Source organism: Pelodiscus sinensis, chromosome 3, assembly GCF_052426305.1.
Source record: "Pelodiscus sinensis isolate ZL-2025 chromosome 3, ASM5242630v1, whole genome shotgun sequence".
Classification (NCBI taxonomy): domain Eukaryota; kingdom Metazoa; phylum Chordata; order Testudines; family Trionychidae; genus Pelodiscus; species Pelodiscus sinensis.
This window is the reverse complement of record NC_143054.1, coordinates 85,053,135-85,067,216: the sequence shown is the minus strand read 5'-3', so window position 1 is coordinate 85,067,216 and position 14,082 is coordinate 85,053,135. Positions and strand designations below refer to the sequence as shown.

Here is a 14,082-nt window from a genome sequence, read left to right as displayed (position 1 = left end):
GAAATCACAGGGCCGTATGGTAAAATGCACTAATTATGAATCTTGGTACCAGCCACCTCAGCTGCACTCTGACTGCTCATTCATGTCACCCCAGACTTATTCTAATTTTCAAACATTTTAGCAGCTGCAGTCACTCATTGAAATCAGCCTGCCACAAAAACAAAGTATTTCCTTTCTCTATATATGTGGTATTTCCTCTCCCTCGCTCCGTTCAGTTTTCCACTGGTCCAAGCCAAAACCAGACAATATTCTGCATTCCTGCACTGGGGACATATTTAAGTCCCAATATTGCAGACTTACTGAAGCAGAAATGGGAGCTTTCTACCATCACAAAGTAAGGATTCCCAGATTTCCAGTGGGAGAAGAAATAATGACGATTCCTTATTTAAATTGGATAGACAGCTTGTGATATTTCCTTTATTTACAATAAATGATCTAGCATGTTGCATGTGGTACACAAAGAACTAGTATATTTGTTAAGACAACAAGGAATCCTGTGGCACCTTAAAGATTTACAAATATATTTGTGCATAAGGTTTTGTGGGCAAAAGCCCACTTCGTCAGATGGACATTACAGATGCAGATATAAGTATATTAGCACGTGAAAAGAAGGGACTTACTTTATTTAGTGGAGGATAAGTGGAGGAGTAGTGCTAACAAGGCCAATTCTGTCAGACTGGATGTGGCCCACTCTCAACATTCGATGAGGAGATTTGAATACGAAGAAAACTGGCTTTTGTAGTGAACCATTTCCAGTTCCTATTCCAACCCAGATGGATAGTATCAAATTTGCAAATGAATTGCAGCTCTACAGTATCTTTGAAGTCTATTTTTGAAGTATTTTTGTTGAGGGTGGCCACTTTGAAATCTCTTACTGAATGTCTAGGGAGACAGAAGTGTTCTCCTACAGGTTTTTTATGTTACCAGTCTTGATGTCTGACATATTTGTTGACACTGAACAAATCTTCTAATCAAAATCTGTGCTGAATTATTTATACCGTTGGGTCTGATCCAAAGCCCACTGAACTAAGTTGAAAGATTTCCATTGACTCTTGTGAGGTTTGATTTAGGCTGAAGCACAGAAGAGCTTTTTCCCACATTTTTGTTGGGTTTTTTTTTGTTTGTTTTTGAGCAGGCATATAACTGGGAACGTTGGTATCCACTGACAGTTTTAGCATGGCACAATGCAACAACTCATTTGCATGCCTTAGGCTCTCCAAAACGGCATCTGCCATGCAGCATGATCTCACGCATTGTGTGTGAGTTCATGCTGTAGAGAGGACACCATCTTGGAGCTCGACTGGAATTGTCCCACAGAATGGATCTGGGCTGCCAATTGGATAGTGCACAGCCAGTTGAGCATGCAATGTGTGCCTTCCATGCATAATTGTCATCCCACTGGTTGGGAGGGAAAGAAAGGAGGGAGAAAGAGAGGCCATTATAAAGATTACAACTGTTAAAAATATATCATATTAACAAAATATTTAAAAAGGCTGAATGTGGCTATTATCTATACCCTTTCCAGTTCATCTACAAAGTCCAGCATTGTTTCTCTTTCCTCACTGATGTCTTTCTTGCCATCTTCGACCAGTCTGTGAAGGGTGCTGTAGTGCTGCTCACTGCTGTTGAAAGAATAGAGTTGAGAAGCATCTTCCCATGCCTGGAAGGTTGGCATAGGAAAGGCTTCTGGTTCTTTGTTCTCAAAAAAGCTTGTCAGGTTTCGTTCACTGAGTTTGGTAGCATAGAGTTGGAAAAGTTGTTCCAATTTTTCTCTCTCCTTCTCTATGTAGATCCTCCAGAACTTCATTTGGAGGTGGCTGATTTTAGATTGGCACCTGGCACAACAGGTGGTTAACAAAGACAAAAGAGCTGTAGTGACTATCACACACCACCCTAGGATCTGGAAAAAAAATAAACAGGCCACACACTTAGTTTTTTCCGTTGAGGAAACAGTATTATTTTCCCCAGCCTCAGTGTGTATCTCTTAGCCACAGTGCAGATCAGTTATGCATATTTATTTTTATTGTATTCATCTTATACCCAAAACTCCCAATGTTGTCAACAGGAATTCTGGAGCAAAAAAATAAAGTATGCCATAAGTGAGGATCAAGAATACTAAATACCCTATATTTTATATTTTGCCACAGACCTGTGTGGTTTTTTAAAATTATTTGTATTACTGTTGTGTCTAGAGGTTCCTACTGAGATAAGGGTTCCATCGATCTAAGTATTATACATGCACATAATAAGAGACAGTCCTTGCCACTTATAGTTCGAATAGAGATGACAGATAAAGGGAACTATATTATCTATTTTACCAGTGGAAATCAGAGACACAAACAGTTAAGTGACTTGTCAGCAGTCACACAGGAAATCACTGACAGAGCCAGGAAGTGAATCTAGGTGAGCTGAGTCCTCTGCCTTAACCACAGGGTCATAACTTATTTATGTAAGCCCATCTTGCTAAATAGGTTAAAGAAGATGATGTCAAGGTCTCAGATTTCAGCAAGACATATATGTGTGTATAATATTTTTAAAGGTGCATGCTGTGGTTCATCACACTGAAGAAAATGTAGGTAGGTAGAAGAGGGCAAATTAGCCCTACAGCCGAATGGGTAACCAGTATCCTGTTCAATAAGATTTGAGATTTTAAAAATGTTCCCATTCTGAATGAGGGTGAAAAATCAAACACTTAAAAATTCACACACACCAATAATACAAAAATAAGTGCATAACAGATTAATCAAAATGTTGTTTCAATTTAATTATTTTTTGTATAAGAACTAACATTTCAAAGCAAATGCCATTTTAAACAAACTACAAAAAAAACAAAAACTCCTTCTAAAAATTGTAGAAACCAATCCTTTCCTGCAGAATTTTAATCAGTGCTCTAACCACCATCCCCACACAAGCAGATCTCCCCCACCTCCCATCCCCTGGCCCCTGAACTTTTCAAATTGAAATGCCATTGTACAAAAACATGTATTTTCACACACTTGGAAACTTCAAATGCTGCTGTAAAATAGAATTGTCATTTTCTGGAGAGTTCTAGTGGAGATCTGCAACATGTCAAATATGCATAATTATCAGGTGAAATTTATCTGAGAGAAATATATAAACAATTTCCACTTGGAAATGTGTAAAACAGAGAATGCTGATGAACCATTTTTTCTTGACTAAAATTTTGAGGGCACATTTAAAGACAGTCTCATTTTGCTTATTTTCAAATCATGTTTGTACTAACTGAAAGAATTTGTGACATGACTTTTCCTCCATACAGTTCATCCTTTTAGCAACTTAGTGCTCTCCTGACATGGAAAAATCTCTACTTTTATGATCTGACTGTTCCTGTACAATCAGCTAACTAGATTCCCGTCTATGCAACTTAAGACATATTCACGCTTTTTAATTCTAACTCAAGCAAATGAATAGAATCTGACCCTCACCAATTATACATTGTTTTGTTGCATTGTACAGGCATTCTGATTTGAAACGACTATGTCAGTACCTGATGTTAGGATCTTGTGCTGATAAATCAAAGGACCAATACAAAGTTTTATTCTGAACAGCAAAGCAATTATTCTGCATTTCTTACCTGAGACTGTGCTTGTAGCGTCAGTTTTAATTCCTCACTCTCTGAAGAGGGCATAGTGGTTTTGCCACAAGTTACTTTGTGCAGCTCTTCCCAGCACCTGACAGATTTGTTGCTGCAGAGTGTGTTTAAGTATCTTGGATATTTCAAGCCACTCATGGCACATTCATAAAAAGTTCCATTGAGCAAAGCCACAGACAGCCACATCACAGGAGCTATTAGAACATTTAGAGTGATTTGTCCAAAGATATAAAAAAACCGGCAGCTGTTCCCTTTGGGGAATATTTTCCTAGGATTCAGGCAGCAGCCTGTGAAAAGTTTCCACATCCTGCTATTCATGAAATACCCAATAACTAGCAACACCCAAGCTGGGGCAAAGAGAAATACCAAACCATAGATGAAGTTTTCACTGCTGCAGGGACACTTGAAAGCAACAAGAGAAAATAAACGTTCACTTCCCACTGTAAGTAGAGCCATAAAACTGTAACCAATGGCAGTTTTCTGGTTAATAAGGAACTTCAGAATAGTTTGAATACCATCCATGTTTGATGTCCACAAAAGAGACAGAAAATGAGGCTTTGTCTATTGTGCAGCAATTTGTAGCAATGTATTAGGGAGGAGCTCTTGAGAAGAAAAATACCCAGCTAGTGTCCAGTTTAGTGCAGCCTAGATAAAGTGATGATGTCATTGTATATCCTTCCTCACAAATATACCCATAGGGACTAGTCATTAGCAAAGCAGATTTTACATATCTAAAGCACTATTAATCTGTATTATAACCTGCAATGTAGACAATGCTCTGTTGTCAAGTAAAATCACAGTCTCGGTTATCATTCCTGTTATTGGACTGTAGCTTAAAATGAGAATGAAACAGAAACACATACTAACTGATCACAGGACTTCTTGAGTGATTATCACCAGTGTTTACAGAAATATACTTGAAAGATCTGAACTCAATTTGGATCTTACAGATTTCAGTGTAAATAAAGTCTTACTGCCAAATCCTACAGAGTGACAACAGAGTAAAACCACTGTATGAGAAGGGAATCAGTGCACGTCTTTTACACTATATTGGAATCCAATATAGGCCCAGATTCTCTGCTGTGTCTAGCTTATGCAGGATACAGCAGAGTGGGAAGTTGTCAGGTGGTCAGCCATAGTTCCCAGATTCTCTGTCTGGCCTCATCCCTTACTTCTAGTCTCAATGGTAGCAATAGAACAATAGAATGTAGCATCTAAGGCTATGTCTTCACAGCAGCGTTATTTCAGAATGATTTTATTCCGAAATAACATAGTCCATGTCTACACAAAAGCAGTTATTTTGACATAATGTCAAAATAATGTCAAGCTGGAGGACTGCTTACTCCAACTCCTGTAATCCTCATTCTACAAGGAGTAAGGGAAGTCGGGGGAAGAGTACTCTCTCTCGAAATAACTGTTGTGTAGACAGCGCCAAAAGTCAAAAGAAGCTATTTCGACTTCAGCTACACAACTAGCGTAACTCAAATTGCATAGCTTATTTCAAGGTTAGCCCTGCTATGTAGATGTGCCCTAAAAGTCTTCTAGCCTATTATATACATGCAGTAGTTTCAACGGGCACATTTTTGTTCCTTTACAGGTTGCTTTCAAGATGTACCTTGGGATTACCCCTAGCGTGAGCTGCAGTAACACAACAGAAAATGAATTCTTCTTAATGCTGGACAACAACCCTTTGGTGGACTTTGTGGAAGAGCTCCCACCAGGACGATCTTCACTTTGCTACTGTAATCTCCTGTGTGGTGTTATTAGAGGAGCCCTGGAAATGGTAAAGAACCGGACACTAAATTTTCCTATTTCTGTTGTTACCTATGGACATAGGAAAGTACAACCACTGGATAAGCAAATGAAATGTCACTTATAAGTAATTAATCTCAGTGTCTGATTTAGCAATAGCAACTCCTCCACCTTGCCAAATAAACCAAGTGAAATTCTGCTTTCACTTTACATCATAGTAAATTCAGAATTACTCTAATCAAATAAATCGTGTTGCTCCACTGTTACACTGGTTTAACAGAGCAGAGTTTTTGACTCAGTATAGTCATAGAATTAAGTTATGGTGAATCAAATAACATTAATTTTTTTATTTTCAAATCTCAACTTTTACAAAATAAACAGAAACATTCATAACTCGCATAATTGTAAACTTGCAGGGCCAAATTAAACTTGGTATCGCTTTACAGAAGACAGGAGAACTACACCAAGGATGAATTTTGTCCACGATCTTCTTTTCCTACAAATAATATCTAATTTACCACATATACATATATTTCCTAAGTACAGTACTATAAAATGAAAGTTGAATACTGCATCATATGGCTATAAATCAGTCTCACGATTCTGATATGTTAAAGGGTATTAACACTTGTATCATTAAGTGTTACCTTCTTACATGGGGAAATTTGAGGTCACAATATGAAACTCATCTGTTTTACGTTTCATGTCCTCAGAAGAAAGCAAAACACCATTCTGGCATTATGCACTACTAACCAAACTATTGGCATATTGTTAGCAGAATGACATATGTATACATATTTAAATGCATAAAGAGGATTTATTTTTAACTCATCGGCTATGTGCAATTCTTAAGGATTTCAATGAAATTCCTTTATAATGAAACTTTTGAAAGAGGCCCCTCTTGTGGTGGGAAAAAACAGCTGGATGATCTAAAGGAAAGAAAGGAGGGGAAATTTCCTTACATGAAATGACCAGGCCTGTTTTTCTCCAGGTTCACTTAGCGGCAGAAGTTACCTTCGTTCAAGACAGACTGAAGGGTGATGATGTGACAGAAATAGGAATTACATTTCCAAAGAGGCTTGAAGTCAAAAAGCACAAAAGAAATAAATGAAGCTGATAGAAGGAATCATCTCTAACTTACAGTTTGACCATTTTTACCTGTTTAGGAAGAAAAACCTATGGTGGCAATGACTTCATTGATTCAGGTACAGTCACATCTTAGAATGATAATGACAACCAGAATGTATACACAATATGTAGAGTTGATTTCTATCACCACATTGCAGAATTCAGCATACAAACTTAAACAGATCCAATCCTTTACTTCTTTCATAGGCAAAAATCCCATTGATTACACCATATGTCTACACTGGCAGCTTCTTGCGCAAGAACAGTCATTCTTGCGCAAAAACTTGCCTGCTGTCTACACTGCACGCGCATTCTTGTGCAAGTAAATTTACAGTATAACATTGTAAAACAGGACTTCTTCCGAACAGTTATTCCTCTCCCCACGAGGAATAAGCCCTCTTGCGCAAGAGCTCTTCCATAAGAGGGCAGTGTAGACAGGCAACATGAATTTCTTGTGCAAGAAGCCCCTATGGTTAAAATGGCCATCAGAGCTTTCTTGCGCAAGAGAGTGTCTATCCTGCCATGGATGCTCTTGCACAAAAGCACATGCCAGTGTAGACGCGCTCTTGTGAAAGACTTTTTGCGCAGGAACTCTTCCACAAAACAGTTCTTGTGCAAGAAGCTGCCAGTATAGATGTAGCCCAGGAGTTTTACCTAAGTAATAAGTGTGTGTCTTGGCCCTAAATCTTTGTTCTAATTCCTGTTCTTTTTCATTAGAAATGTGCCTGTGTGAATAAGAAATTGTTTTGCTATAAATACTTTGTTCAGTTTTTCATGCCAATGCATCTTCCTTTGTTTCACTTGTGATTATAGTATTTCCTTCATTTTGCCCAATCTGCTCCCACTGAAATCAAACAGAGATGAATTTCCCTGTGAGCAGGTTTTTCCTATAAGCAAACATGACAACATGCAGTTTTGTTCAATGTATATAGGAGACAAAGAAGTTTTCTAAACAATGGAATACAGACTAAGCCCTTTGTGCAGCTTTAACGTGAGGATTCTTGAGCATACAGAGGTTGCTAGCAAACTTAAAAAGCATGATGTGTTATAATGTACAGTCATCTGAAATATAAGCTTTAACCAAGCAAGCTGCAATAAAAAACAATGAAAATATTATTGCCTCACCCATTCTTCTCTGTCAAAGTACTTACATCACTTCAGTTTCTAAGCACCTCACAATCATTAACTGATTTATCCCCACAAGACCACAGTGGAGGTACAGACCTCATTTTACACATGGGAAATTGAGGCACGGGATAGATTAAGTGTTTTGCCAAAGTAACACAAGAAATCTCTGGCAGAGCTGGGAATTAAGTCTAGACCTCGAGACCTAGTCTGTTAGCCTATCGACCAGATCATCCTTTTTTATACTCCCTATGGGACCCACAATTCCCTGTTTTAATTACAGTGCAGAATTATCAGCATTAATCAGTCAGCACAAATGCTGCCCATGGTAAACATAGGACTCTGTTTCTGAAACCCTTGTTCTTCATCTCCTTTTCCCATCTTTTTTGTCTGTTAAGTCCCAAACCTGTGGAATTATGTGAATGGGTTGATTTCTATGCCTGGGAAGGGTCATGGACTTAAATGGGGTTCTGCCTGTAGGATCAGGGCCTTAAATTATAAAGTGTTGAGAGCAGGGACCATTGCTGACATCTGACCCTTTGGATATCAATGGGAGTTTTGCCATTGACTTAGATGGGGACCAGGTTTTCATGCCATGTTTCTACTTTTCAAATTGTTAGAAATGACCAAGCTTCATATTTGCTGCAGTGCTCAATGCAGGAAATTGAGGGGCTACTATTTTATACCTTGGTTTAGCAAAATACTCAAATACAAGTGTTGCCCCACTGAAGTTCTTCCCTATCTATCTATTTACAATACATTTCAAAGAACAGGTACATACACACCCTTTGGTTTTAGTTTTCATTTTTCCCCTCATTACACAGGGTGGTTGTGTCTGTTATGCGCTAAGGAAAGACAAAGCAAAACACACAAATATTTATGTATAATTAGAAAGAGAGAAAAATACCCCTTAGAATCACACACCATAAAGGATGAAATTCTTTTCTTCTGAGGGTCACCACCAAGTCTAAACATTGATTTACATAGTGGGATGTAAGTGGTGCAGAGCCTAGGTCTTATCTAGAGTGGGAAAAAATATTTTCAGGGTCAAAAGAGGGTAAAGGCCCTTTCCTTTGAAAACCTTAGAGCAGGGGTCAGCCACATAAGGCATGTGTGCCATTAAGTGGCACATGAACTGATTTTGAGTGGCACACAGCCTGACCAGTGGGGCTGCATGACTGGCAATTGCCCCATGTGCCACAGATGGATTTAGGCCAGGGTGAAGCTGTCCCTGCTGGGGCAGCCTCACTGTGATCCCCAGTTCCTGCTCTGTGGTAGCCCCACTGCCTGGCCATTGAGCCTATGTGGCCTTGCAGCTGCTCTGAGGGTCAGGGCTGCTTCCAGGGGCGGCCGGGCCACGTTGGGGAGTGGGGTGCCCCAAAGCTGGCTGCCGGGGGCAGGCTGGAGTCAGGCTGGGATGTGGCAGCCGTGGGGAGGAGGTGGGCTTGCTCGGGGGTGGGAATGAGGGTGAGTGCTGCCCAGGCTGCAGCTCTGGGGCTGGGCAGTGGCATGAGTGGCTATGGGGAGAGGAAAACACGTGGGGGGTCTCTCTGCTCCAACACTGCATTGGCCACTGGATGCCTGCGTTCCTAGTAGGAAGGTGAGGGCGCCATGGACCCCTACCCATCAGGGCTAGATACCCTGGGGTCACCCTCCCAGCCCTCCCTCTCCTCGCTCATTTCTCTGAACTCCCTCCAGCCATCCTGACCCCAGCCTGTGCTGGTGATCCAGCCAGTGCTGGCTTCCTGGAGGGGAGGGGGAAGCCCCGAGGCTCTACATGGCATCCAGCTTCTGGGGAAGTGTGTGTGCATTGCTCCTCCCCTCCCCACAGGAAAAGCCTGAGTGGAGCCCAGGGCAGGAGAGTTCAATCTTGACACGCCACTTCAGAAGGGTTGCTGACCCCTGCTCTAGAGTATCATAATTCTGCTAACCATTGTCTGCCTGTCCCTCAGCCCAGGGAACTCAATGGAATATCGCAGGAACAAGGTGCGAGATCTAGTCCAATGCACACCCTTGACACTTATAGCTCTTTAATGCCTTCCAAGATGCACGTGAAAGCATATACAAAAGTTAATGAAAAACATTCAAATTAGTCAGCTCAGTCCACCATAACTAAGCTGAAGAATATCAAATTCTGTTGTTTCACTGGTTTTCTTTCTGTTGCCTACCAAATTTTAGATAGGAAGAATGCTGACAGAATTTCTTTTATGCAAAACAGCAACATTACACGTGCATTTGTTTTCTTTAAATAACATAAGCATAATAGATGCTTATGAGAGAAAAGGAACATGCACTGGAAAGCTATTTGGTCAGTTCTTGTGGGACAATGTATTCTCTGGAACATTGAACCCTTTGCTGTGCTATTAGAGCTTGGAAATCATTTGCCATCTTACCTCAGGAAGTGCTATAGACATTTGGTGAGAGAAATTATGGCAGAAAATACAGTGATTTAACACATTAAAATGTTAATGAAAGTTGTCATTAGCTAAACCTTTTTGCTTTCACCTATGTTTATACTGTTGTATCTTGTGCCTTATTGGAATCATTTTCTTTCATTCTATCTTCCACTAGTTTAGGGAGTGTGCTGAAGAGCTGCTGTTTAATGTTGTAAGAGTACAAAACAGACACATTTTCCCATGCCTGGAAAGTTGGCATGGGAAAGGATTCCAGTTTCTTGTTCTCAAAAAAACTTTGCAGGGTTTGTTCACTCAATTTGGTAGCATATGTCTCAAAATGTTTTTCAAATTGTTCTTTCTCCTTCTCAGTGTAGATCTTCCAAAACTTCTTTTGGAGATGGCTGCTATTAGATTGGCAGTGACCATAACAAGTGAATAATAAAGACAGAAAAGCAGCAGTAACTATCACACACCATCCTACAACCAGTAAAAGATAGGATAATTTGGTATCAAAGTATGAAAGGGCTAAAATAAAAATTCTGATTGCAAATTCAAATTAGATCAAGAAAAACTAGTGCTATTATTGTTTTTACTGCTGCATTGAGACTATGTTCTTTACTGCTTCTTTTAAATGAAAAACCTTGAAAAGTAATAATCAAACAAAATATTTTGAAAATAAAGTGATCCAGCAAGTGTAAATTCTATTCACAAGCAGAGGCCCCTGAATTTCTAAGGCAACGTCTAGACTGCTTTCCTCTTCTGAAAGAGGAAATGGAAATGAGGAAAGAGGAAATTCAAGACTGCACATAGAGCAGTGCCTCCTTTGTCAGTGGGCAAGTAGACCAGTCCCACCTCAGGCTCACTTTTGCCCTGTACAGTAATTCCTCGCTTAACACGTGCCCACTTAACAGGTTTTCACAATAGCACAATTTTTTTTAAGGTACATTTTTCGAACAACACGACCATCCCTGCAATAACATGATTTCCCCAACCAGCAGGCTGGTCGCTGGCAGCTGCTCTGGGCTTCCCCTGCCTCCCTGCAAAGTGGCAGAGGTTTGCCGCTTGCCGCGCCATTCCCCAGCGACCCCTCTGGCCAGATACCTCGCTCCCTCTCCTCTGCCCCCCGCTTGCAGACAGCGGATGGGTTTCCCCTGCTGGCCAGTCGTCCGCAGCTGTGCAGAGCTTTCCCTGTCTCCTTGCATCCGGCGAGAAGGGGTCCAGGGAACAGCGCAGCGAGCGGCGACCCTCCGCCGCTTTGCAAAGAGGCAGAGGAAGCCCCGCGCAGCTGCTGGTGACCGGCCAGCTGGGGAAACCCAGCCGCCGGCTGCAAGCCCCCTCCCCTGTCCCCTGTCTTTCCCCAGAGCTAAACACCTCCCCTTCCTGCTATACCCCAGGCCCTTTTCTCCCCCAACTTTATGTCCCAGTCCCAGCTGCTAACAAATGCAGACTGGAGCCGCAAGCGCAAACGTAACCCCCACCTTTTCCATTATTTTCAATGGGAAAATTGACCTCGCATAACATGTTTTCACTTAGCATGATCATTTTCTGAAACGTATCTTCCACTCTTGTAGTCGCTGGCAGAGGAACCAGGACGCACTTTCTACCTTGGGTTCCAATCCGGGGACCTTCAAACCAGCAGTTCAGGTCTATAGTGTCTCAGATTTTGCTGTTCCTTCCCTGGGAAAGACAGGGGACTGCTTTTTACGCTGCCTTTTCTCAGCCTTCTAGTTTCCACCTTGTACAAAGAGTGTTCACCTCACTGAAGGGGTTAAGAGAAGCTAATTAGCTTTTGGCTGCACCTGTGTGGGGAGCTAAGGGGCAATTATATTAATTGAGAATGAAGCTCACCTGAACCAAAATAGGCAGTGGGACTTCTATAAAATCTAGGAGCTGAAGCTAGAGGGGGTGGCAATGAGGTGAACACTCTTTGGTACAAGGTGGAAACTAGAAGGCTGAGAAAAGGCAGTCACACTGTTGATTCATATTTAGCTTGTGGTATACCATGACTCCTAGATACCTTTCTGCAGTACTTCTTCCTAGACAGTCACTTCCCATTTTGTATGGGCAAAACTGATTGTTCCTCCCTAAGTGCATTTGTCTTTATTGAACTTCATTCTATTTACCTCAGACCATTTCTCCAGTTTGTCCAGATCATTTTGAATTATGACCCCATCCTCCAAAACACTTGCAACCCCTCCCAGCTTGATATCGTCTGCAAGCTTACACTCTCTATGCCATCATATTGTTAATGAAGATATTGAACAGAACCAGTCCCAAAACTGCAACCCCACTTGTTATGCGCTTCTTTCTTGTCCACACAATGGCTTGAAGCTGAATTTGAAATCATAGTTGTAACACAGCTTGTACTCACATTCAATCAAGTTCCATGGTACATGGGATTAGTGCTCGGAAACCCTGATGATTGGTCCTAGAGACTATTCCACAGAGCACATTTTCTGCTCTTCTCTCCTGGTGTTGTATGCTCCATCTCTCTCTCTGTAAGGTCTCTGACTGAAGATCAGAGTCTAAGGGTACGTTTAGACTACAGGGTTTTGTCGACAGAAGTTTTGTCGACAGATACTGTCGACAAAGCTTCTGTCGACAAAGAGCATCTAGACTACATTCAGTTCTGTCGACAAAGCAAGCTGCTTTGTCGACAAAACCCTGTATAGACACAACCCTACAGGCAATAACACTTTCTGTCGACAGAACTCTGTCGACAGAAAGCGTTATGCCTCGTAAAATGAGGTTTACCAGCGTCGACAAAACTGCTGAGTTCTGTCGACGTTATGTCGACAGAACTCAGCGGTAGTGTAGACGCAGGTATAGTTTTGTCAACAAAAGTCCACTTTTGTCGACAAAACTCTGTAGTCTAGATGCACCTTTTGAGAGTTAAAGGCATGGGCTTGACTTCATCTCAACTATCACACTGTAGTAGCTCACAACTGAGAGAACCAATCTCAGGTCAGACTGTGAAAGAATAGGACAAGTACCCCAAACTGATGGTATATACTAGGGCAGGTAAAAGGTTGATTGATCCATGGCAGTGAACTCTGGCAGTGGCCAACTACACTGGGCTGGACCAGCCCTGGCCACGGAGGAGACAGCGGTACAGACAGGGGGACTAAACAGTGGTTTGGATGGCAGGAGCTGAGTCAAAATGGTTAACTGGTTAAGTGCTCTCATTTAACCAATTAACTATTTTAACATCTTTAGTATATTCTAGAATTAGATTTCACCAAGCCAGTAATAACTGTGCACTCCTGGACTACTATCTTAGTCTTACCACGAAGTCACAAACAGCCCCACTTAGGCTTTCCAGAGCATCTTGCTATTCAGCCTAACAGGACTGAGTGATGAAAGGTTATTAAAACCAAGAACTGTCATATGTTATGTTATTCCTGACCCTAAAGGGCCAGTCATTTACACTAGGTCAACAACTTCTCTAGTGACTAAAGGTTTATTAGCTTAAAAAAAATAAAGGAGCGGTAGAGAGAGGTTAAAGCAGATAAAATATATTACAGGAGAGCCACAGTTTGTAAACCCAAATGATTGGCAGAGGTGTAATAATCTCTCTGTTGGTTTTCCATAAACCTATCAGTTACTCAAAACAGCTTTGGGGATCTCTGTCCTGTATCTGGGATGCTCCCTGAAAGTATTCAAAGAGCTCAGAGATATAGCATTACTTTCAGAGTTCATTCGTATAGCTGTCTTCACCAGAAAGTAGTGTGTCATGTGTTCCCATCCTAGAAAGGGTCTGTAGATTTCCCACTGTTGAATACAATGATCTATGCTCTGAAGTTAGAATACTTCTCATGTTTAGGCTAGGGCTTCAGTCCTAGTTATAGGGCAAGTCAATTACAGAGACATACATAATGCATTTAATTACAGCCATCCAAACTTTCATTAGTTTTCCTGAACAATATAATGACCAGAAACAATCCTTCATTAGTTTTTATGAAGTTTTACACATTAAGTAAATTCTCATCTAAACGCTAATACATTCTTTGATCTTGGGCTAATTAAGCTAATTAAGTACAGGTGAGTGTTACAGATAATAAGTTACAG

At 41.0% G+C, this 14,082-nt stretch overlaps 3 protein-coding genes across 5 annotated transcripts in view; 1 reads left to right on the top strand and 2 right to left on the bottom strand.

Moving 5' to 3' along the window:
- The window catches only part of TRAPPC3L (trafficking protein particle complex subunit 3L), a 58,367-nt gene extending 50,761 nt beyond the window's left edge, over positions 1–7,606 (top strand). For all 3 annotated transcript variants that reach the window (XM_014573708.4, XM_006123231.5, XM_075924021.2), the window contains 2 exons: positions 5,211–5,396; positions 6,357–7,606. In XM_014573708.4, coding sequence (XP_014429194.2) covers positions 5,211–5,396; positions 6,357–6,476 — 306 coding nt within the window. In that variant the 3' untranslated portion in view covers positions 6,477–7,606. The remainder of the gene's footprint in view (positions 1–5,210; positions 5,397–6,356) is intronic.
- On the bottom strand, positions 404–4,190 carry CALHM5 (calcium homeostasis modulator family member 5). The gene is made up of 2 exons (XM_006123230.5): positions 3,596–4,190; positions 404–1,900 (listed from the first exon to the last, which is right to left on the bottom strand). The coding sequence occupies exons 1-2, from the start codon at positions 4,133–4,135 to the stop codon at positions 1,511–1,513; spliced, it is 930 nt and encodes a 309-aa protein (XP_006123292.3). The 5' UTR covers positions 4,136–4,190; the 3' UTR covers positions 404–1,510.
- A 2,523-nt stretch (positions 7,607–10,129) lies between the features above and the next one.
- Positions 10,130–13,749, bottom strand: LOC149524669 (calcium homeostasis modulator protein 5-like). Its single transcript, XM_089777153.1, has 2 exons — positions 13,620–13,749; positions 10,130–10,491 (listed from the first exon to the last, which is right to left on the bottom strand). Exons 1-2 carry the CDS (start codon positions 13,747–13,749, stop codon positions 10,130–10,132), a joined length of 492 nt encoding a protein of 163 aa, XP_089633279.1.
- Between the last annotated feature and the right edge of the window lie 333 nt (positions 13,750–14,082).